Below are 23,232 nucleotides of genomic sequence, written 5' to 3'. Positions count from 1 at the left end.
TACTGTATATGGCCAGTTGTCAAATTCTCTTTGTATGGGCTCACATACGTACGTACACGTAGATATCTCACACTCAGGATTGAGGTAGATTAGAAACTCACAATGCGTTTTCTGTTTATATAGTGTATGTACAGTGCAGTGCTAGAGAGTTGCTGGTTGGTGAGGAGTTTGTTTGGAGATCTTGCCGCTTCAGGAATGTAGGGTAGAATGAATTTCAATGGCGAGACGGAGAACTTATATACTCGGCCACCAGAAGTAAAACCGGATGCAAGAGTCGCAAGTGACGATCCCCCATGAGAAACTCGCCGGTTTGCTGAATCCCATTGCATTGGAATGCAGCTAGGCTTGTCAGATGTAAGGGAGAGTATCGCAGGTGGCGACCCCCCCAAAGAGAACCTCACCGGGGGCTGAACTCCGTCGCTATGGTATTCGGCTAGGCTTGTCAGTTGTAGGGGAGAGTATCCACTACAGGGCACTGTAAGCCCCCCCCTCCCCCCCCCAGCTAGGTGGGCTCGCCCTGTTCCCCAACCCACAACTTCTTGAACCTCAAATTTTACATTTCAGTTCAAGCTAATTACAAAACTAACAAAATTAGCTACCTATAATTTACAATTACTTTTATTATTAGAATTATGTAAATTAATTTTTTAAAGCAACTCCATTCATTCACATAACCCACAAAAGCCCACTAAATTTAAAAAGTTTGAGTTTTCGAAAAATCCGGATTCTCGGGTGGTCCGGATTCCTGGCATCCGGATTTTTTGACTTTTACTGTATATAGAAAAATAACAAATTCATTAATATTTTTTCATCTGTAATAAAACTACTGTGTTGTTGGATATTTTATTTTGTCACCGAGTTTGGCCACTTTATTTTTGGCCATTTCTCTGCTTAATTACAAAAAAGTACTTTTCAGGTAATGATATACTGTACAGTACTAAACAAGATAATTTTTTTCAATTTTTTTTTAATAAAATAAATTTAAAATAAAAAATTATACCAATTATCATAAGTAGGATTCAATTGACTGCTGCTCTAGATCGTAAATTTTTCTTAAATCTTCATAAAACTTGAGAACATCAGGATGGGCTCGCACACAGGTTGGGTTGAAATCTAATACACGCAGTCCTTTGAGGTTTCTGGCACGGGAAAGGGCAACATATGCCTGACCCGCCTCAAACACGCGGGACAGCGACATCTCTGCACAGTCTAGAGTCATGCCCTGCAGTAACCAGAAGTATATTATACATAATGCAGAGAATAACCAACATACAGTACTAAATATTAATCCAGTATATGTAAGTACAGTATACTAAACAGTTTCATACCAAACAAATATGATAAATATCCCTGACTGAATTAAAAAACAATGAATCACCATTCAGGTAAATATACCTGAGCAGAACCATCACAGCGCATGCAAATTACCCAAATTCATAATTTTGTGAAATTTAATGGGAAATTTTTTAAGTTAATTTACAAATCTACAATCTCCCTCCTTCCTGCCACACTCCCTCCCACCCACCAATTCTCACACACTTTTGCTTCCTGTATGTTCATCTCTCACTTCAAGCACATTCTACACCCAGCCTTCTTAGCCTTCATCTCCCACCCTACCTTTAATATCTTAACTCCTTTTATCAATCTTCCATTTCCTATTTGTCGATAGGTTTATCTCAAATGAGCAAATCCCATTCCATCTCTATTTATACAGTCTACAGAGTGGCTACAAATCTTTCATTCGCTAAATCTGTAAATTTTATTATTATGTAATTCCTTGTTATTAATTTTCTCAGCAGTGTCTTCTCTCTGCCCAGATACTTCCTGAGGATACATGAAAGACTATCTGTAGAGGAGCATATGAAATTATGAAATGGTACCTATAAAAGTATGAACATGAGACATGAACCAAAAGCAAATTTCATAGACTACCTGAACTATGAAACTGGTAAAAATCTGTAATATGCCACCCTTACAGGTACTTACTGTATACATAACAGCACATTGAACATTATAAGGAGATAGCATCCATTTGTAATCATGGAAAAGTAGAATCCAAAGAATGGTAAACGAGAAAGACAGAAAAAATTAAGTGAGGCACTATACTGTATTTGCTATAATTCTGTACCCAATGCCTAAAATAAATTCACTAACATTGTGACAGGCTGAACAAAACAACTTACCTGTGATTTATGAATGGAAAAGGCCCATGCTAGCTTCAATGGCAGTTGTCTTCTGGAGAGGTAAATCCCTCCAGTGCCTCTCACAGTCCATTTCTCATGTTTTACATCTGCAGTTACTCCACACAAGAACCTCACAATTGGGTACCCTGGAAGCAGATTTGTTTTCTTCCAGATGAACCAAACCATAATTTAATGTTATAAAATAATTCTTATGTCCTTAATTCCATTCCCATATTCATACTGGATCAATTACAAATGCTAGTGTTGCCATGTCGCCAGGCATGTCAGTTGTGAACTATGCCCCATTAAATGCTATAAAATTGTGTATAAATTCTGAAAACCACTTCTCATTCCCATAATTTTTCTGCCTTTTATATGCAAAACAATAAACAGCAGGTAGCTACTTTTCAAACATCCTTTACAGCAATGAGAACAAATAAAATAACATTCCTCTGGGGGCTAACAGGTGTGTATAGGTAAACAGAATGATGTTGAGAAATATTGTACATAATAGCTGCTAATGGAGGCTAAACAATATGATGAATAAAGGAAAAGAACATATTTATATCAGTACAGCATGTACATTATATCTTTACCATCTTTTGTGTTTTATTAAATTACAGTACAGTATTGTACTTTCTTACCTAAGAGAGTGATCAGATATCTTATCATTATGGATCTTATATTTTAAGTGCTGAAGAAACATTATGCCACTGTAGAATAATAAATTTCTCCATTCATTGGGCACATTGCCATTTGGCACTGTAGTGAACACTTATTGCACCATAAAAACTAATTAACTGAAGGCAGCCGTTTATGTACTTCTATCTTTGTGGTTACTTCAGCACTAATATTTAATGTGTGGTCATAGGTCACCCAGGCACTGGCAAACACTATGTAGGAACTTTTAATTTCAATTAAAAAAAGTTGCTTGTTTCATATTTTTCTCATGTGAAAAATGTCAAAAAAATTAGACTTCAAACCTCATCATTGTCAATATTTTACAACCATTTTCCACTCTTGCATGGGTTAGCCGTGATTACCTGACGGCAGCTTGCCATAATACATGGTCTTTTGCAGCCTCTCTTGTCAGGTTTCTAACTCTAATGTGATTTCTTACAACCTCTCCCCATGTCATTCTTGGCCTACCCTTGTTATCCTTCCCTGCCTTTTATACTAATGCATCTCTAGACCCAGTTGGTTTCATCTATTCTCTCCTCATATCTAAACCATATCAGCCTGCCTCCATGCAAAACTTTAACAATTTACTCTCAATATCCAACAGCCCCTTGGGTGAAAAATCCAGTTAAAATGAGTCATCAAAAATATGCATCATGCATGGCATATACTGTATGTACTGTACTGTATTAGATTTAGAAAAATAATTTTTTTTTACCTTCATTTCCTTGCTTGAATCCAGTGACCACTCCTCTAGCACCATTGACCAGGCCCTTGCCTACATCCAAATTTTTCATAAGCATGACTTGAGTACCAACTTTGAGTACTAACTTGGTAACCACAGGAGTCTGAGAGTCCAAATTTTTGGACAGGTGTGGGTCACTATCAATAGCCTGAAACACTTTTGCATTTCCTGTAAAAATTAAGTCAAGTGTTTATTCTCTTCACAATTAAATTCAATCTATCAAACACCAAATATGTTCACCGTAAAAACAGAAACAGCACTAAGTCATCTGTATCTTCAAAATATCTAGCTTTTCTCTTCCTTTCTTTCTTTTATTTCTCCACCGTTCCATTTTCTCCCGCCCCTCTCTCTCCATAGGTGTACCCGATGAATTTTTTTATAAGGGTGTATCATGCTCTGTATAATCATGCAAGACAAATATATTTACAATACCTCTTGATTTATGTGTTTGGTTTACGCCAATTTCAGAATAATGTGCGTGGTCCATTAACACCCTTTTTTAATTTACCTGAGCTTATGATTGGAATAATATGACTCGACAATCATCATCATAGCCCGGTGGTGTCCGTTGTCAGCACCATACAAGAAATGTGTGACGTGGGTATCCAACTTCCTGCCTTGCAATCATCAATATGTGGATTAAAGTCTATAGTCATGGAGTACTACAGTATTTTGTAATGCAGTATACTGTATATTGCACATTTTGCCCCTTGCACCTTGCGACCGAAGTGTTCTTTAAGTTCTCCTGGTACCAATGTTGCTAAGAAGTGTGCCCTTGGACTTGGTGAATCTTCTTTAAGAACTATTCGTGATAGTGCAGAGATCGAAGTGCATCAAAGACCTCATATTCTCGAAGTCCGGTTATGGAGAGAATGGAACAAAGTTGAAAACATGGATCAAACACCAAACTCACAAAAATTTTCCTGTCAGTATGTTGTGGTACAAGCTAATTCCCAGAGTATTTTATATTTCCTGATACATGTATATACAGTACTGTAGCTTTTCACTGGTATAATATTAGGTGCGTACTGTCTTGATGAAACCTCCTAATCTCCACCATTTACATTGTTTCATCTGTGTTGTATATTTACACGACCATTTTCAAGAATGTAATTATTGTGTAAATCAAGAGATTCCTGTATATGGAAGCAAGAATGTACTCACACACACACAAACATCATACAATTCTGGATTCTCTAGTAAAAATTAAAGTAATTTAACTGCAAATCACAAAGAATAAATACCAGTCAATTTATTAAGATGCTCCTGATTGATATGGTCAACATCTTCACGATGTGTACATAGTCGTGTTGCTTTAATTCCATCCTTTTCCACTTCATTACTTTCAGTTGATTTTAAGCAATCAACCATGTCCTCCGTACATCTGATAAAAGAAGAAATTAAATTGTCAATTCCAGACCTATTTTTTCAGTGATATTGTTGTTAGGCCTCATAAATGCACAAAAACCTTAAAAGTACTGTACTTTTTCATTAAATACCATTCACAGAAAACCTGCAAACACTAATAAAAAAAATGCACTTTTAGTCTCTAGTGTCAATATGTTACATCTGCCATGTTGTTATAGACATGCAAGGCTTGTGCCCTCCAGCTATGTACTCCATCTGTTCCCCCCCACCCTTGTAAGCTCCTTTAGGCTATTGTGCAGATAGGACAATATGAAGTACAACACATACTCTCCCTTAGTTACTGTTCTTTTTTTTTGACATGTTATCTTTATTGTACATACATAGAATTCTGTACAAGAGTGGCTTACCTTCCAAGACGTATTGATTGTAAAATGTTAATGAATTCCTGATCATCCTGTCGTCGAACTTCTGTCAGTTCCATGCTGATATTTATACAGCGATTCCAAGCAGAGGTTTGAAAGCAGAATACACGTTTTTCTCCAGGCTTTGTAACTGGTGGTAGTTGTAAAAAGTCTCCACACAATATAAGTTGTATGCCTCCAAATGGCTTGTTATTTCCACGGATGGCTCTCCCTACAGCCTCAAGTTTCTGTGTGTGTGGGAGGGCGAGTAACATCAGCATAGACATCAGGCATTGGCTATCCTGTCAAAATTCTAAAATCAAATGTTACAATAGTTATTCCAATGAAATTAAATCAACTAACACTTAGGTACAAAACTATAATATCTTTTCACTCTTTCAAGCCTTTTTCATGTATAAACTAAGTGACTGGGATTAAGACCAAACACACACAGATGCACATACTCTCTCCATTTAAAGTCATTCAATAAGTTTTACTTCAGTAATAGATGTGTTCTGCTATGGTATTGTCCTTCCACAACAAAGTCCCAAATACTAGAAAGTTTATGTGTCATGTAAATAAACTAGCATCACATCCTCACCCAAAACTTATTTGATACCATGTTCTCTAATCTCAATGCATACACGCACACACACTGCTCCTTCCTGATCCTGGATGTCCATACCCTCACTACTAATGCATCCTTTACCCCATCTTTTCACCTCCTTGGTTTCACCCTCTCCCTTCTGGTAGCCAGCTCTGGATTATAAACTTTAATTTATTAATCATTCAGTGAATAAACTTACACATCTTGAGAAGACCCTGGTCCAATTTGAGGCTTTTCATTTTCACTTCTGAAAAATTTACTACCTGAAATGTAAGTCCTTTCTATAACCACAATTTTTTTTCATTAAATAAATGACATACTGTACCTTAAAGAAGACTCCATCAACCATGGAGATTTCATCAACAATAAGGTGTTTACACTTTCTCCACTGTTGAGCAACTACCTTCCTTGATGCAAGTTGGACACACTGTTCTAAGGAAGCATGTCCACTCCCAATTCCTAAAAAAAAAAGTTAATATCCCCTTTATTCTATTTTTCTTCAAAATATCTATCAAAACATCCTTTTATCATCAACCAGTGTTTTCAAATCTGAACAAGATCCAATATATATATATATATATATATATATATATATATATATATATATATATATATATATATATATATATATATTTGCTGATAACCACAAGGAAACAAGAAGCTCCCAAGCGCTTTCGTGTAATTCACATCTTCAAAGGTGAGCACAGACTAAGGAGAAATACATAACAAGGCGCATATATATATACAGTATAGGAGAGTGAGATCAAGTCCCTAGGGGACAGTGAGTGTCCACAATGGTCCGGTCACTAGGCGGTGACCCTACTAATCTTCATAAGCACAGCAGCAGTCCGTAGTCAGGTCAGAGGGTAAGATGACCCAACCTTCTCACCTGGTTACAAATCTTTTTAATTACGAAATTATCCAGTTTGTACATACCATTAATCAAATTCATGTTGACGGATTTGGTATGTTTAATGAGACTGGATTCTATAATGTTCCTACTGTCAATTGAATTACAAGGTAATATTGAGGAGGCATTATCCCAGTCAATGCAATGCTTATTATCCCTCAAATGTACAAACAGAGCATTGGATTCCTGGCCTGTCCTAATACTAAATTTTATGTTGTTTAAGTCTAGTTACAAGATCTTTACCTGTCTGGCCTAAGTAAAACATATTACATTCCTGGCAAGGAACCTTGTAAATGCAGCTGCCTGCATTGTTGGGGGAGTTCTTGAATAACATTTGTTTAACAGTGCATGAGTTTTTAAATACCACATTGACGTCCCAGGTTTTTAGTTGTAAAGGAATTTGAGAGAAATTTTTGTGAAATGGTAATACTAAGAGATACTTATGGTCATGGGTGGGCTTGGGATCGGTTCTATAAAAAGATTTCTTAGTAATGTTAAGGCATTTGTCCATAAAAGATCTAGGGTACTTAAGGTTCAAGCCAATATTATAGATATATTCATATTCCTCATCAATGAATTCCGGACTGCAAATTCTCAAAGCACGTAAAAACATTGATGAAAATACTGACTGTTTGACTATTATGGTGGGCAGAATAATAATGAATGTATGAACACACATTAGTAGGTTTCCTATAAATACTGAACTTAAAGGTGTTACCTATTCTGTGGATGAGACGGTCTAGGAATGGCAATTTACAGTCGCGAACACGTGGGCATATGCAGAATCTGCCATTTTACCATGACACTGTGTGGTTTAGAATTATCCAAGGATTTCATCCTCAAATTTAATGTAATCTTTGCTGAATCACCCTGTATATACGAGTATAAATAAACAAAAAGATCTATATGACATGGGCAGCCATCAAATAGAGGTATTTATGGGGCACGAGGCTTGAACAGAGCTGAGTGCGACAACCGAGACAGCACACACGGCTGCCAGATGCATGAGAGTGCCCTGTAACACCAGTTATTGGGTGATTTGCTGAGTACAGATGTACTAGAGCTAGCACCAAGCTGCTGAGAGTGATGAGAGACCAATGAAAATTTACTTTTTTTCAAAAGATGTTAATACCCTAAGCAGCTAAAATAATGTTCATATGGCATATAAAAAACTCAAGAGCATTAAGTCTAGGCTAAAAATTACAGTAGGTATGGTGTTCTTTGGTAGATTGAGTCGGAAATCGCCCATCCTCTGGAAGTTTCCACCTTGTTATATTAACACAGTACAGTCCCCCATCTACCCCAGAATTTCAGCCAATCCAGACAGGCTTCCCCCCAATAAGTCCAGATTAGAGGAAGTTTATTTATTTCATGAAGTGCTGAAACTACACCATACTATAATACAGCAATCACTCTGGGGACACCGGCAGGTTAATTAGTTCTTCAAATAATATCAACTTATACCAACTTACCAGCAAATGCATGAAGGGTGGTGCCACCAATCTGACAAGCAGCCACGCCAGTGCTGGCTGTCACAAAGGTAACATCAGGAGACAGTGCACCAACAATGAGTTTCAGGAGGAGGCTCTTGCCAGTTCCTGCACTACCTAATGAAAGAAAGGGAATATCTGTACAGAACTATGCAGTAAAACAGAAGTTGAGAAAATCTATCAGTACTTTGACTGTTGAAAATGAATGATATGTCTTGAGTGGTACTGTACTGTAGTAACTGGAATAGAGACAATACAGTAATATCTCCGTTAATCGGAATCCCTCTAACCCGGAATTGAAATTTTCTCGGAAAATCGTTCCCAAAGCCAGAATTGTCCAGAAGATTCCGGCTTTAGGAAAAATTTTCCGAGAGGCACATTTTCCAGAAAATTCCAGGGATGGGGGCTATTTTTCCAGGTTCGAGAGATGATGTAATGGGCAATTTATGGAACTTCCAAGAATATTTTTTCGTTACCCAGAAATTTCCAGAAAATTCCAGGGCTGAGGGATTTTTTCCGGCTTAGAGAGTCGTCTCGTTACCTGGAAATCATTCCCGAAAGTGCTCTGCACCATTTGTTCCAGCTAACGGAGATATCACTTATATGCATGATCATGATTTTAAGATTAAATAAGGAAGATTTTGATTACAAACTACAGTCAACCCTCGCTTTACGCAGTCCCACTTCATGCGTTTCCACGTTTACGCGGTACCCTGCCGAACACGGAATGCTCACTTTCCGCGGTGCGTGTACCCCTTTACGCGGAGAGCGGCTGGCGGTCCTCTCGCGCCACGCCATTTTTGGATCCAAACCTCCCGCCATCCGCCATGTTGTGTAAGCAGCACGAGTAGGTTGCGCAGTGTATGTCTTTGTTGCGTTATCAGTGACGTCATATGACGTAGCGGACTGTGATTGGGCAAAGCATCCTTACCTCCCTCCCTGCTAGCTGTGATTGGTTTAATGTAGTACTATGAGGTGCCCCGCCGCGGGAGCGTTCAAGCTCCTTGACCTACCGCGTCAGTTACACCCCTCCCGGCTACACCGTGTATATCGGTATCCATTGTTCCATAAGAATGGCTTCCACCGGACCACCACCACCACCACCACAAAGAAACCTTGCATTACCTGGACCCAGCAGCCCTAGGCCAAAGAAGACACGACGTTCCTTAAGCTGCGAAATAAAATATAAGATCATACAAGAGTCGGAGAAAGGAACAAGAGAGGTTGATCTCGCACGCCAGCATGGTGTTAACGAATCAACTATCAGGACAATTAAGAAGGATGCAGCCAAGATAAAGGAGCACATGAACATCACAAAGTCTACAGGTGCTTCTATGATCAAGTATTTCCACAACCAGGTGCTTCTATGATCAAGTATTTCCACAACCAGGTGCTTCTCAAGACAGAAAAATTACTTGTGAGCTACTTGGTGCGTCAGGCGTGACGGAACATGGCGGTGGACACGCACTCAGTTAAGGAGTACGCACATGAACTGTATGCTGCAGTGTCACGAAAGATGGGAATTAAGCCCAAACCCTTTAATGCTTCCTCTGGGTGGTTACAGAGGTTTAAGAAGAGGAACAAGATCACCAATATCAACATTGGTGGTGAAGAAGCTAGTGCTGACCGTGTTGTGGCGAGGGAATTTCCTCCGCTTTTACGTGAGATTATGGAGGAAGGACAGTACACCGACGACCAGGTGTTTAACATGGACGAATCTGGTCTTTTTTGGAAAAAGCTACCTTCCAAGACCTTCGTTGTGAAGAATGCCAGCAAGTGTCGGGGCCGGAAGTTGCAGAAGGAGCGCATCACCGTCCTGTTTACCACCAATGCCTCCGGTACCTGTAAGCTCAAGTTATCGGTGATCCACACAGCACGCAAGCCGCACGCCTACAATAGCATGGACATGACCAAGCTAAATATCCACTGGCTGACCGCACGTAAGACGTGGATGTTCTCTACACTGTCCCTCTCCTGGTTTGATGACTGTTTCGTTCCCTATGTGAAGAAATTCTGTGAGCAACAGAATGTGCCATTCAAGATTTTGTTGCTGCTTGACAACGCACCAGAACACTCGCCCCTACTGTTAGATCGTCACCCCAACGTAAAAGTCGTCTTCCTTCCTCCCAACACTACGTCTATAATACAGCCCATGGACCAAGAATTGATCTGTAATGTAAAAGCTGCATTCTCTGCTAAAAAATTAAATCTCCTGAACGACTACACCAACACCAAGGAAGAGTTGCGTAACCTGAGTGACACCAACACCGATAGCAAAAGCGAAAACGACGAGGATCAACAGTTGGCAGAGCAAGAAGTACTTTTGAAACAATTTTGGAGAACATTCAACATCAAGAAAGCTGTGGACTTCTTGGTGGAGGCATGGGATCAGCTGTCTGTAGCAACTGTTCGTCACGCATGGAGACATGTGTTGCAAGGCATTCCGGGTGTTAGGCAGAGTAAATCTGTGACTGGTGAGGTTCAGACTGTTGCAGTAGCAGTGGACCTTGCCAGAGAAGCTGCGCAGAGTGTTACAGCTGCAGGCTTCTCCGAGACCACCAACGACGACATCCAGGAAGTGATAAGGGATCCTGATGTAACTACCGACAAGATGGTAGATGATGATGACGTCAGTGAAGAGGCAAGTGGTGCGTCATCCCAAGAAGAACGCAGCTTATCCCATAGTAATGTAAGGGGTGCCATCGAGTGTATTGAGAAAGTCAAGCTCCTCCTTTCCGACGACCCTGACGCAAACAGGTATGAAATCTTCACTACCCAGCTGTTGCAGACTATGGAGCCCTACATCAAGGTTTATCACGACAACATAAACACCAGCCGTCAGCAAAGCATAACAGAGTTCTTCGCCCGCAACCCACCACAGCCAGCCCAAGCCAGTGATAGTGACAGAGGCAGAGACAGTGATGATGACTTTGAGGGATTTGTCAGGGAGGCACTAGTAAGTTGTGGATGACACCGATGAAGACTCACCTGAGGGCCAGTAGCCTGCCCTCTGCCTCGGAACCAGCCTCCATTCCCCTACGCCGACCCATCTCTTCTACTAACATAAGTGTTAACCCCAACCTTGTTTTTTCTAACCTAACCTTCAGTATATTATTCTCTTATTGATTGTTCCCTTCTATATTATGTGTGGGTGAATACCATCATAAAGTTAAGATGTTATTTTTAGTAAAACGTATGTATTGTGTCGGGAAAAAGTGGAGTTTGGGGGTCGGCCCGGTCTCTATTTCAATTAATCCCATATGTTATGTTCTTCACTTTACGCGTTTCTCACTTTACGCGGGCCGCCGTGGGTTCAATTAACCGTGTAAAGTGAGGGTTCACTGAATGTAAAACCCAAGAGGGTGTATAATATGATTTACAGTTACAAAATTCAAATACGAATTAACATGAAGACCAAATTAACAAGACAGAGTTTAAGAAAAAATAATAAATTTGCATATTGCAAGCTATCACATCAGCTCACTCATGTACTACTGTACAGTATTTGTAGAAATAGTTAACTTGCAATATTTTCTACTCAAAGAATTATTTTTTTCATTTTCTTGGATTAAATAATTGGCCTCTCTAACTAAAACCTTCATACATACAAACACGTTGATAGATGTTTATTTGAATTACTTTGACAACAGAAATGTCTAATGTAATATTACTGTATAGTATCTCAAAATAGTATCTGCCAGGATGGGTCCAATCAATGACTTCTAAAATGCTACATGCAACTCGTGATGTCCCGGGAGGGTAGGTATGTGTGGCTCTGTGGCATACTAATCCTACATTTGGTTACTGAACATCATATTAATTACACCTAAATAAATTCATATTGCATTACTTATGTTAAACTATAGAATTGCATCAAAGTAATTGTATGTCCCAATATCTATCATGGTTGCATAATGTTTCACAAAGAGTGTAGACAGATACTTTTTGGAGATACTGTACATTAAAACAATTAGCATGAACAAAAAACATGCTCTCTTAAGAAAATACAATTTCCTTACCAGTAAAGAAAACATTGTGACCTGACTGAACTATCTGCAGTACTTTTTTCTGTTCAGTAGTCAGAACCAGTTGATTCCTGAGGCTTGGAGCTTGACGTTTTAATGAAGGTAAATCCTGCTGGAAAACAATACTGTACTGTATAACAATTACAGTATATTAATACACTCAATAGAATGATACGTACTACAAACTTAGAACTTGGCGTTTCAAAACAATCATAATCATCATCACCACCATTGTGTAGCAACTGTCTCTGCTGTGATTACCTAATACCTAGCACTTCAGCACTTGGGGTCATACCATGGATTTTGTTCAAATTTCATACAAAGGTGCTAGTACAGGTTGTACCTCTCTAGTCCGGCAACCTCGGGACCTGACCGGTGCCGGACCATGGAAATTCACCCTTTTCCTGGATAGATAGTGACTTTTGCTTATGCTTGGAAGCACTAGCACCACTTTCTCTGCATCATGGTCTCTTTGAAGACATATTGAAAGGTTAAATGTCGTATAGTAGCTTCTCAAATTTCGCAAGTTTTTAATTCAACGTATTTTATTGGAACACACACACAAAAAAAAAAATTTGACGGCGGAAACTTGAATTTTGACGGGTTTGAACGGCCCGCCAACGTGCAGACGACGTGCATAATCGTTTAAACAGCGTCATTTCTCTTATGTACAAAAGATTCATTATTGTTTATAACTGAATGTCTTTTTTATTGGATTAATGTTTGTGTGTGCAAAATGAGCAATACAATTCATTAATAATACGTAGAATATTAAAACACACGAGGAAATGACATAGCATTGTTTTCGTTGATTACAAAACCAGTGACTGACTGGTTCTACATATAAAACTGAAGAAAATAAGACCTTGGTTGTAGCTGTAGTAAAATTAATATGGTTTTTTTAAGTAATGTTATTTAATGTTAATAAATGGAACAATAGAAGAAGCTAACGATAATGGTAAAGAAAAAAGAGAGATCGCGTATGTAAGTGCGCACACGTGAAAACATATCGTCATTACTTTACATAAGAATATGAAAGCAACACTTATTTACTGTTCATATATATTTTAATTAATGTTTCTGAATTTGTTTTTATTGAATTAATGTTTGTGTGTGCAAAATTAACAATACAATTTATTAATAATACGTGGAATATTAAAACACACGATGAGACGAGACGGCTGCCGGCATTGTTTATGTTAAAGCTTACAAAACCAGTGACTGATTGGTTCTACATATAAAACTGAAGAAAATAAGACCCTGATTGTAGCTGTAGTAAAATTAATGTAAAAAAATTAATATGGTTGTTTGAAGTACCTGTAATGGTATTTAATGTTAATAAATGGAGCAATATAAGTAGCTAACCATTAATGGTAAAAAAAAAGTGAGTGCGCGTATGTAAGTGCGCACATGTGAAAACATATCGTCATTACTCTACATAAGAATATGAAAGCAACACTTATTTACTGTTCATATATATTGAAGGGTTAAATGTTGTACTCTGTATAGACAAGCAGAGAGAGAGAGAGAGCAGCCGAACTGCCAGATGTAAACAAACCTTAATTTCCCGCGGCTTTGTTGTTGTTGTTTTTTTATGGGGATTAGCCCACCCGGGCATAGGTCACTGACCCACATTGGGGCCTGAGGGGCAAAAATTTAATACTCCTGTTATAATAATTCAGATAAGAAAAAAAAAAAAAGCTGCCAATCTACCTATTGGACAAACTAAAATCGTTCCGGACCACGGGAGTTTCCGGACCACAGAATGCCGGACTAGAGAGGTACAACCTGTACTTTATTTTACATGCTGATGAAGGATCTGGGTTCACCATTTAAAAATGTGAGTAATTTAAGATATTTAAATAATTAAAAAGTCAATGACACTATGGCTGTAAGTTTTAAATCACCTTTATATACAGTACATTTTCTTAAAAATATAGACTATCTTTATTATTTAAAATGGATGCACTTCCTATTGCCTACTCACTTTACAGAGTGGAAACTTGACATCATATATATAGAACTACTTCCAAGTGTCTTCTCAGCTGGCAGAGTAGGGTCACTACTCCCTGAGGTAATCAAAGAATACCCACCTACTTGTACAACTAAAAATAAATTGGCTTTCATTCCTATACCTTACATGTTTCACAGTCCCAATGTAACTAGACAATAAACTTAGAAGTGTTTTTCTTTATTGTCTGGAATTTTAGGAAAAAGAAAACAATTGCATTTTTTAAAAACATACCAGTAAACCTTGTATGTTCTATGAAATCAATCAGTGACTGAAAATATAATTACATAATACAAGACTGCCATGTACTAATTTCAATACTGTACTCTAAAACTGGTTATTTTCTACTTATAAGATGGAAGATTATGTACAGATGGGTCGATAGACAGATGCCAATCAATATGCCTATGCATAAAAACTGTGTATTATGTACTGTATATGGTATATGATGAGAATGTGTGAAATATCTTATAAAGTTTTGGAGACAAATTTTACTGTAGTTAACAAGAACATCAATCAAATTCAAAGATAAAAGTACTTTTGGTAGCTGTACCTCTTTATCCATTTTTCGCTTACTGGAGACAGGTGATGCACCTGGAACATTACCATTCCTTTCCTTCAGGGGCATCCGGCCATTGTTGCTCCTCACAGTCTCATACTCCTGCAGAGGTACAAGATAATAACATATCCATGCTCTTACACTTTCATTTACAAAGGTTGATTATCATCACTTATTAGAAAGTTAAAAGACAATAAATGTTATACAAAATATAAGATCATTTCTCTACTTTTTTTTTACCTTAAGTGTGAGTGGACTGATTTCTTCAAAGCTCTTAGGGACTGTGGAGAGGAGGCGCTGCCTAGCATTAATTACTCCTTGCTTGGGACCCAACAAAGTATGCTTGCTGGCAAGGGTTTTCATGAATATAGCAAGCTGATTTGGTGGAGCATTAGCAATCATGAGATTTAAATTGACATTCTTTTGGCTGATGGTGGCCTTGCCCTCCTTCATGAAACGTTTGTGGAGCTGAAAGTCTCGTACTGGGAACTGCAGGGAATGCTTGGCACCATCCATGCGCACAATTATGTCCCTGGGTGGGAAGAAACACACAGATTTCAGTACTGTACTGTAACAGGCACATTCCATTAATCTTGAGCAAGCCAAGCCAAATAACTGGGCAACAAAATAATAATTAGTGATGGCCTTTCTCCACATGGAAACCCTGGAGATAGACGGGTTCCATAGGATAAATGAAAGAACTGTATCCTGGTACAGATATGGCTGACAACATATTTGTAATGGTTAGTACACATGGAAAACAAGTTAGCTACACACAGCCTATTCTAGCTTGATTCTATTGAAAATCTTATTAATAAAACATGGTTTATTACACTCATCACCACCACCACTCTACAGCCATTTTCTACCTGATGGCAGCTCTTCATGCTAGACGGTCTCTTAAATCCTCTCATCAGGTTCTTATCTCTGGGGACATTTCTAACAACCTCACCTCCCATGTCTACCTACCCCTAACTCTCTGGATGCCCACTGAGGCTCCTTATTTTTCAGAAATAGCATGAACTTATGGATAAGGTCACCCTTGTACGAAACAGAACTAGTGTAAATATTTTAGTCAAACCTGAAATCCCATTCCTGCTATTTGTTTTAAAATTTCTTCTGGAATCTGATCACTCCTACAAGACATCATTTTGTTTAAAGCTGCTTCAACTTGCTTTCCAAAATGGTACTGTAGCTTGAACTTTATTTACTTTACTTTAATCTACCATTATCATTGTACAGTTCTTCTAATATATATTTTTTTTATTTGAAACTTGTTTACATTGTATGGATTATATTGTGGACCAAAAAGTGTCTTAATAATCACTTTCTATTTCAAGTCATATTTACTCTATCAAAGAATTGACAAAATATTTACAAACCCAAAGCCTTTTATCACCAGAAAAATATGAGAAAGGTTAGAAAATGAGGTGAGTGAGTTAGGTCACTTATACCCCAGAAAGTGAAGCTTGTCAAGATTGTGATGCAGTACAAATAAAGTGAAGGGGGAAAGACAAAGATGGAGAGCATACAAAGGTCAGACAAATTGGCATAATTATGGCTAAGGTAGTTAAAATTATGAAAGTAAGGATACTGAGAAAAAATCAGTATATCTGCTGAATAAAATTTTTACAATATTATTTAATATAACAAATGTGGATTGTGGGTAGTTTCAGCCAAACACTGGTTAGCAAACAAGAAATCACATGAGAACTTACAAAAACCTGGGTACGTACAGTACTGTATGTACTGTACTGTAAAACTAGTCATTTTCTATACACTGTACTTGTTTTACACAAACTCCCACACTAAATAGTACTGTACAGTATTCCCTTTCTTTGAAGCTTCTGTACCTCTTAATACACCTCACATGTAAGTGAGACAGGAGTAAAGATAACAGAAAGAATGTTTAAAACAAGATCACATCCATAAGCAAGTTTACCTCACAAACTGGTGCTACAGTACTGTGCAACAAAAATTTTACTTTACCTGAATTCATTTCGTCCCAAAATCAGTTTTATTCCTTTGTATGTTACAGACTTGTGGACAGTTCCCAATGATGTTAAATTTTCTACAGTGAGGGAACAGTGGAGGGGTGGCACCTGTGATGAAGGTTCCTTCTCTGGGGTATTCATCTTACAAAGTCAAACCTGTTGACAGGGAAACAAGAGTGAATGGTCAAATGAACCCCAGTCTTAATAGGGCCTAAACTTAATGGTGACCAAACAGAAAAGCCAGTTAGGGACATGTAATGCTACAATACTGTATTAAAATCCAAACTCCTGACATGCAACTGAACCACTGTCATTCAGGGCAATGATTCATCTCTACCTCAGAAAAATAAAAGGAGAAACGAATATATTCCAAATTCAGTGCCATATACAGTACAGTACTGTACAGTACAAAATCCTGGAGGAATGGTTAAAAAAAATTTTAACATCCCGCCAGTTTCTGCAGAAAAGGTTAATATTTTGCTATTTTGACTTTTTATATTGGTTAAATTACTTTTCAACATTCGGTTAATACTGTATTGATGACTGTCCCACAGATGAGTTATTTGTTTTACTGTTCATTTTCTTACTTTATTTTCATCAGAGAGTTCTGATATGACAATCATTTCTTGTGCAAATGCTTCGTTTCGTAGACAATTAGGTGCCTAGGCACAAACTACTTTTGTCTTCCCAGCGGTAATATGCCTGACATGTTTGCTGCACTAGCCTCTCATTTTAACGCCAGTTTCATTTTCAGCATGGTGTGTAAAGGTTGTTGCCGGTCTTGTGCTACAGTTCTAGTGCTTATAAGGGAACTTGGCTTGAAAATGCCAAGATTAAATCCAGTATTGTACTTTTATTTATAAACATCTTTCAAAGAAAGTACTTTTCATAGCAATACTGTGAAATTGAACTGGGTTTGTGCGTAAAATGTGTTGTATATGACGTATTTCAAAACACTCTGCCGCCCAGGCTGGACCAAAGTCGATGAAGGCGGCTGCTCTCACACCCACAAACAACGTAAAATTACACCATTACTCCATATCATAGTAATTTCTTACTATTTAATATACCAGGGGGTCCTGGGGCAGAGCCCCCCAGTAAGGAAGTTAGTTTTTTTAACGGGGATTAGCCCACCCGGGCACAGGTCACTGACCCACATCGGGGCCCAGGGGGCAAAAATTTAATAATAATAATAATTCATAGTAAATATAATTTATAGTAAAAATTAAAATAAAAAATAAAATATTAATGGTAATAATAATAACAACACTGTGATAATAATAATAATAAATACAAAGAAATACAAGAATGAAAAATCAATAGTGAGAAACGCTATATGTATATTGTGTTGTCATGTAAGAGAAACAATTGTGTAAATGTGACAAAGTCAGATCAGCAACCTGGGACTTGGTCACAATTTTCGTGATGCTGTAGTGGATTTCTCCCCTACAAACGCTATTTGTCGCTGAGTAGCTAACCCCGCGAATTCCCCAGTGTATGCCTCGTGGTCTAGGTCAACCAGCGCCGCCATACATCACGGAGGTCTACTATTAAGACACGCCTACCTCCGCTATATAAGACCTGACCTCGTGGTGACCTATCTCTCTCTCCTAGCTACAGCTGCAGCAAGCAACACCACCTCCTCCGCCGCTGCCTGGCGGCCCTTGCTCCCGCCAGCGAGCTTGGCGACCCACAAGCTGGTCCTCCTCTGAGCACCCTCACCAACCAGCTCTCTCTACATCACGCTTGTAACCATGCTACCTTCCCAGCACCAAGCTGCACTGTACATCCAATACAATATGTATACAGAAAGCACATTGTGAGTTTCCTTTCTCCATCCCGAGTGTGAACACCAAACATAACGTACCCCACCAATAGTGACCCCTGGAGATTCGCACTCACAGAGGATGGAGGAGAAACCGATCACTCTCCCAGTCTTCAAGCAACATGGAAGACTGGCTTATCCACACAAAGGCAGCTCTCATCGGCTCTACAGCTACTGTCTCTACACCGCAGGTTAGACACCCTAGAGCAGCTCTGCTACTCTAAGCAGACAGCCGCTCCTCTTCCTGCCCCAAGCACCACGTCCTACCGACCCCAACACACCCGTCCTGCCTCAGACGCCGCCCCCGGCCCAGCAGTACCCCCTGCCGCTCCTCCTGATGCAGCCCCTGCTCCCGACGCGGCCCATGCGCCTGAGTGCAAACCCACACACTCCTCTTTTCTCCCTCAGGTACCCCCCCTGCTACTGTCCTGCACCTTGCTGCTGTCGTGGACCCAGCTGCTGTCACGAGCCCTCATCCGCTTCTGCTGACGCAGCCCCTGCTCCTGACCCAGGCCCACACACCCCAGCAGGCGCATCTGACGACTCTGTACCTGCTGTGAGGGAAGCACAACATTCATCGCCTCCACATACCCTTTTTCTCCCTCTCTACTCCCACAGATATTGTGTATCTAGACAGTTGTTTCCTCTAGCGGCCGGCTCATCCACGCCCTCGCCGTTATGGCTCACATGTGGCATGCACCGCCCGTTCTGCCTCACATGTGCCATGCAACCCTGCAGACAACAAGTCTCCTACACCGCCTGGAGGGAAGGGGGGAGTACTGTAGTGAATTTCTCCCCTACAAACGCTGTTTGTCGCTGAGTAGCCAACCCCGCGAATTCCCCAGTGTATGCCTCGTGGTCTAGGTCAACCAGCGCCGCCATACATCACGGAGGTTAACTATTAAGCCACGCCTACCTCCGCTATATAAGACCTGACCTCGTGGTGACCTATCTCTCTCTTCTTCTACCTACACCAACCAGCAAGCAACACCACCTCCTCCTCCGCCGCTGCCTGGCGGCCCTCGCTCCCGCCGGCGAGCATGGCGACCCACAAGCTTTCCTCCTCTGAGCACCCTCACCAACCAGCTCTCTCTACTCAACGCTTGTAACCACGCTGCCACTTCCCAGCACCAAGCTGCATTGTACATCCAATACAACATGTATACAGAGAGCACATTGTGAGTTTCCTTTCTCCATCCCATTTCTGAGTGTGAACCAAACATCACTAACCCCACAATGCCATATGGCAGCAGGGTCTACCATTAGACAACACATTACGCTTCCAATATCTTCCCAAGCGGTAGTACCTCCCTGTTTGGTAGCTGCCTACTACCTAGGTAACATAAGAACATAAGAACATAAGAATGGAGGAAACTGCAGCGGCCTATTGGCCCATACTGGGCAGTCCTACAACCAACCCCTATTGCTCATATGAGCATCCAACCTATGTTTGAAGCAATTCAGCGTATTCGAGTTAATGATGATATTTGGTAACTTGTTCCATTCATCCACTACTCTGTTTCCAAACCAGTGTTTACCTATTTCACGCCTAAATCTAAATTTGTCTAATTTAAAACCATTGTTACGAGTTCGCTCCTGGTTGGATAATTTGAGTACCTTTGTAATGTCCCCTTTGTTTAGCCCTGTCTTCCACTTATACACCTCTATCAGGTCGCCCCTCGCTCTACGTCTCTCGAGGGAGTGCAAATTAAGATGCTTTAACCTGTCTCTATACTCAAGGTTCCTAATGCCCGGGATTAGTCTTGTCATTCTCCTCTGAATTCTTTCCAAGGATTCTATATCCATTCTGTAATACGGTGACCAGAACTGAACTGCGTAATCCAGGTGTGGTCTCACAAGAGCAAGATACAGTTTTAGGATGACCTCGCTAGTCTTGTAACTAACACTCCTTTGTATGAACCCAAGTACTTTATTAGCCTTGTTACGAGCAAAAACACATTGTTTACTTGGCTTAAGGTTCCTACTTATCATTACTCCTAAATCTCTCTCGCAGTCGGATTTCTCTATGGCATCGTTGTTCATCTGATATCTGGTTTCCCTGTTTACATCTCCTATACTGAGTACTTTACATTTGTCCACGTTGAATTTCATCTGCCATTTTTCAGACCATTCAAAAATTTGTTTAGATCTTCCTGTAGTTTTGTGAGTCCTCGTCAGATTTAATAACACGTCCTATTTTAGTGTCATCAGCAAATTTACTTATGTTGCTGTCTATGCCGATATCTATGTCGCTTATGTATATAATAAATAATAATGGTCCAAGTACTGAGCCTTGGGGAACTCCACTTGTGACGTTGCTCCAATGGGACTTAGTGCCGTTAATGCTCACTCGCTGTTTCCTGTCCTGTAACCACGCCCTAATCCATTTAAGGATGTCACCTTTGATGCCATGAGCTTCTACCTTTCTAATTAGTCTTTCGTGGGGGACTCTGTCGAAGGCTTTGCTAAAGTCGAGATATACCACATCATAATTGTGCCCCTCGTCCACCGATTCGAAAACTGATGAAAAGAATGTTAATAGATTAGTTAGGCAAGAACGTCCCCTTGTGAAGCCATGCTGGGAATCATTGATCAATCGGTGCTTCTCCAGGTGATTTCGAATAGAGTTTGAAGGTAAGGTTAGGTAGGCAAGTTTGTTACATTGGTGAGGTCTGTTTTTCATACCCACTAAGGTTCGATTAGGTTTAATTTAAAATAAGCACTTTTTAACAAAGTTGCACAAACTACAACAGAGTCCACCATAAAAAAATATTGAATTTGTGGCATTTCTAAAATCGTGTTCTATGAAAAGTCGGCCACGGCTCAGTCGTCAATAATTACCCAACATTGAATTATTTACCATAATTACTCTGCGAGTCAGTGTGTCGTCTGTTTACAACCAACCCACTCGGTCCACTAACAACATTGGCATTGTTGCATCTTCAACCGAAAGGCTTTTGGCTCTAGCTTCTCCAGCCAGTTGCTGGACCCTCCACTGCTAATTAAGGTATTCATTCTAGCATTCTAGGTTATGTTATGTTATGTTATGTTATGTTAGGTTGGGTTGGGTTAGGTTAAGTGAGGTTTTCAATATGAAAATACAATAAATCACATCACGAGAACCTTATTAGCTTAAAATGCAAATTTATCAAAATAAAGGTCATTTAAACAAAGCACACAAAAATACACCGGAAAAATATATTTCACTGTCAAAAAACTCAATCTTTACCAAAATCTGAAATACCTATTAGGATAAAAATAATATTAACCGGATTGGTAAAAACAGCCCAAAAACGTTTGGACTGGTGGACTGTGGTCAGACTCAGATGAAAAGTTTTATTCTACATAAAAAAGAATAATTATTCCTTCACTAGAATCTGACGTAAAGCTACCAAAACCACTTATAGTTATCACCAATGTAAACTGACAAAACCTTTCCACGGGATATATCAATTTCCGTGATCAGCAATAATGAAAATGACACCAAAACCCAAATACTTTACAAATAATAATAATATACTGTACCTCAGCCACGTCCTCTCATCAGTTCTCTACGTACACTTGAGTTTCTTCACCTTATTACACCACTGCAGTTTTATATTATCGTCCAATTTATATAACTGATAAATTTAAAACATCATAGTGTCATCCACAAGTCTCAATAAGCAACTGTGATGAACTGATGGTTTAAAGCCTCAAGTTAAACCCCAGAGATGAACTAAGGGTTTAAATATGGCCCCCACAGACGTTTAAAACCTCTACAATGGTTCTCTTATGATAATTTGTACAATATATTATTTAGAATTACTTACTTTTGAAAGGTTTTAAAATTTTCATTAAAAAGTTATATTGATTTTATTTATAGTTAAAAAAATCACAAATAATTTTCTAGTATCAGCTGGACATGAAGACTGGTACCCTGTTGTCTGTGCAGGAGATGGCTGACACCAGGTGATGATGATGGAGTTTGTTTATTTTTATCCACAGATGTTCTTATCGTTATCGTAAGAAAACAAATAAGGTAAAGGTTTACGAAAGCGCTAACACCAGAATGAAATGTGCAATTTTGTTTAAAAATTTTGTACACTATATATATTAGCATGTTAAAAAAAATGTAAACAATGCATAGAACCTGACCTAACAAACCCAATAGGTTGGGTTTAATAGGTCAGGTTTTATTAGGTTATATGCATAATCGTGTTAACTTGTGTTAAACAACTTACCCTAAAATGATGTTGATACTGTAGTGAATACTCTCCCCTACAACTGCTGAGTGATCACTTTAGATTATAATAGAAACTTATCGTTTCTTTTAATATACTTAAAATCATCCAAATAACAAGATAAAAAAATAAAGAAACACAACAAACAACTTCTGGTGTTTGCACTTTCATAAACCTTTACGAAAAATAATATCAACTATGATTTTTTTTAAA

General features: G+C 39.1%; 1 protein-coding gene across 3 annotated transcripts; it reads right to left on the bottom strand.

Moving 5' to 3' along the window:
* Nucleotides 1-829: 829 nt before the first annotated feature.
* Nucleotides 830-22,548, bottom strand: LOC121874196 (ATP-dependent DNA helicase PIF1-like). Of its 3 annotated transcripts, none has more exons than XM_042378199.1 (12): nt 22,322-22,547; nt 16,967-17,127; nt 15,218-15,509; nt 14,972-15,079; nt 12,402-12,516; nt 8,365-8,499; nt 6,308-6,441; nt 5,382-5,623; nt 4,851-4,990; nt 3,580-3,774; nt 2,184-2,329; nt 830-1,222 (listed from the first exon to the last, which is right to left on the bottom strand). In XM_042378199.1, the coding sequence occupies exons 2-12, from the start codon at nt 17,110-17,112 to the stop codon at nt 1,007-1,009; spliced, it is 1,869 nt and encodes a 622-aa protein (XP_042234133.1). In that variant the 5' UTR covers nt 17,113-17,127; nt 22,322-22,547; the 3' UTR covers nt 830-1,006. The 3 variants fall into 3 exon arrangements, with proteins under 3 accessions (XP_042234133.1, XP_042234132.1, XP_042234134.1); XM_042378198.1 differs by having other exon boundaries at nt 12,402-12,519; nt 22,322-22,546; XM_042378200.1 differs by lacking the exon at nt 3,580-3,774 and having other exon boundaries at nt 12,402-12,519; nt 22,322-22,548.
* Between the last annotated feature and the right edge of the window lie 684 nt (nt 22,549-23,232).

The sequence above is a fragment of the Homarus americanus genome, unplaced genomic scaffold (assembly GCF_018991925.1).
Source record: "Homarus americanus isolate GMGI-L3 unplaced genomic scaffold, GMGI_Hamer_2.0 scaffold49667, whole genome shotgun sequence".
Lineage (NCBI taxonomy): Eukaryota > Metazoa > Arthropoda > Malacostraca > Decapoda > Nephropidae > Homarus > Homarus americanus.
The sequence above is the reverse complement of the archived record's forward strand: the minus strand, read 5'-3'. Positions and strand labels throughout refer to the sequence as shown.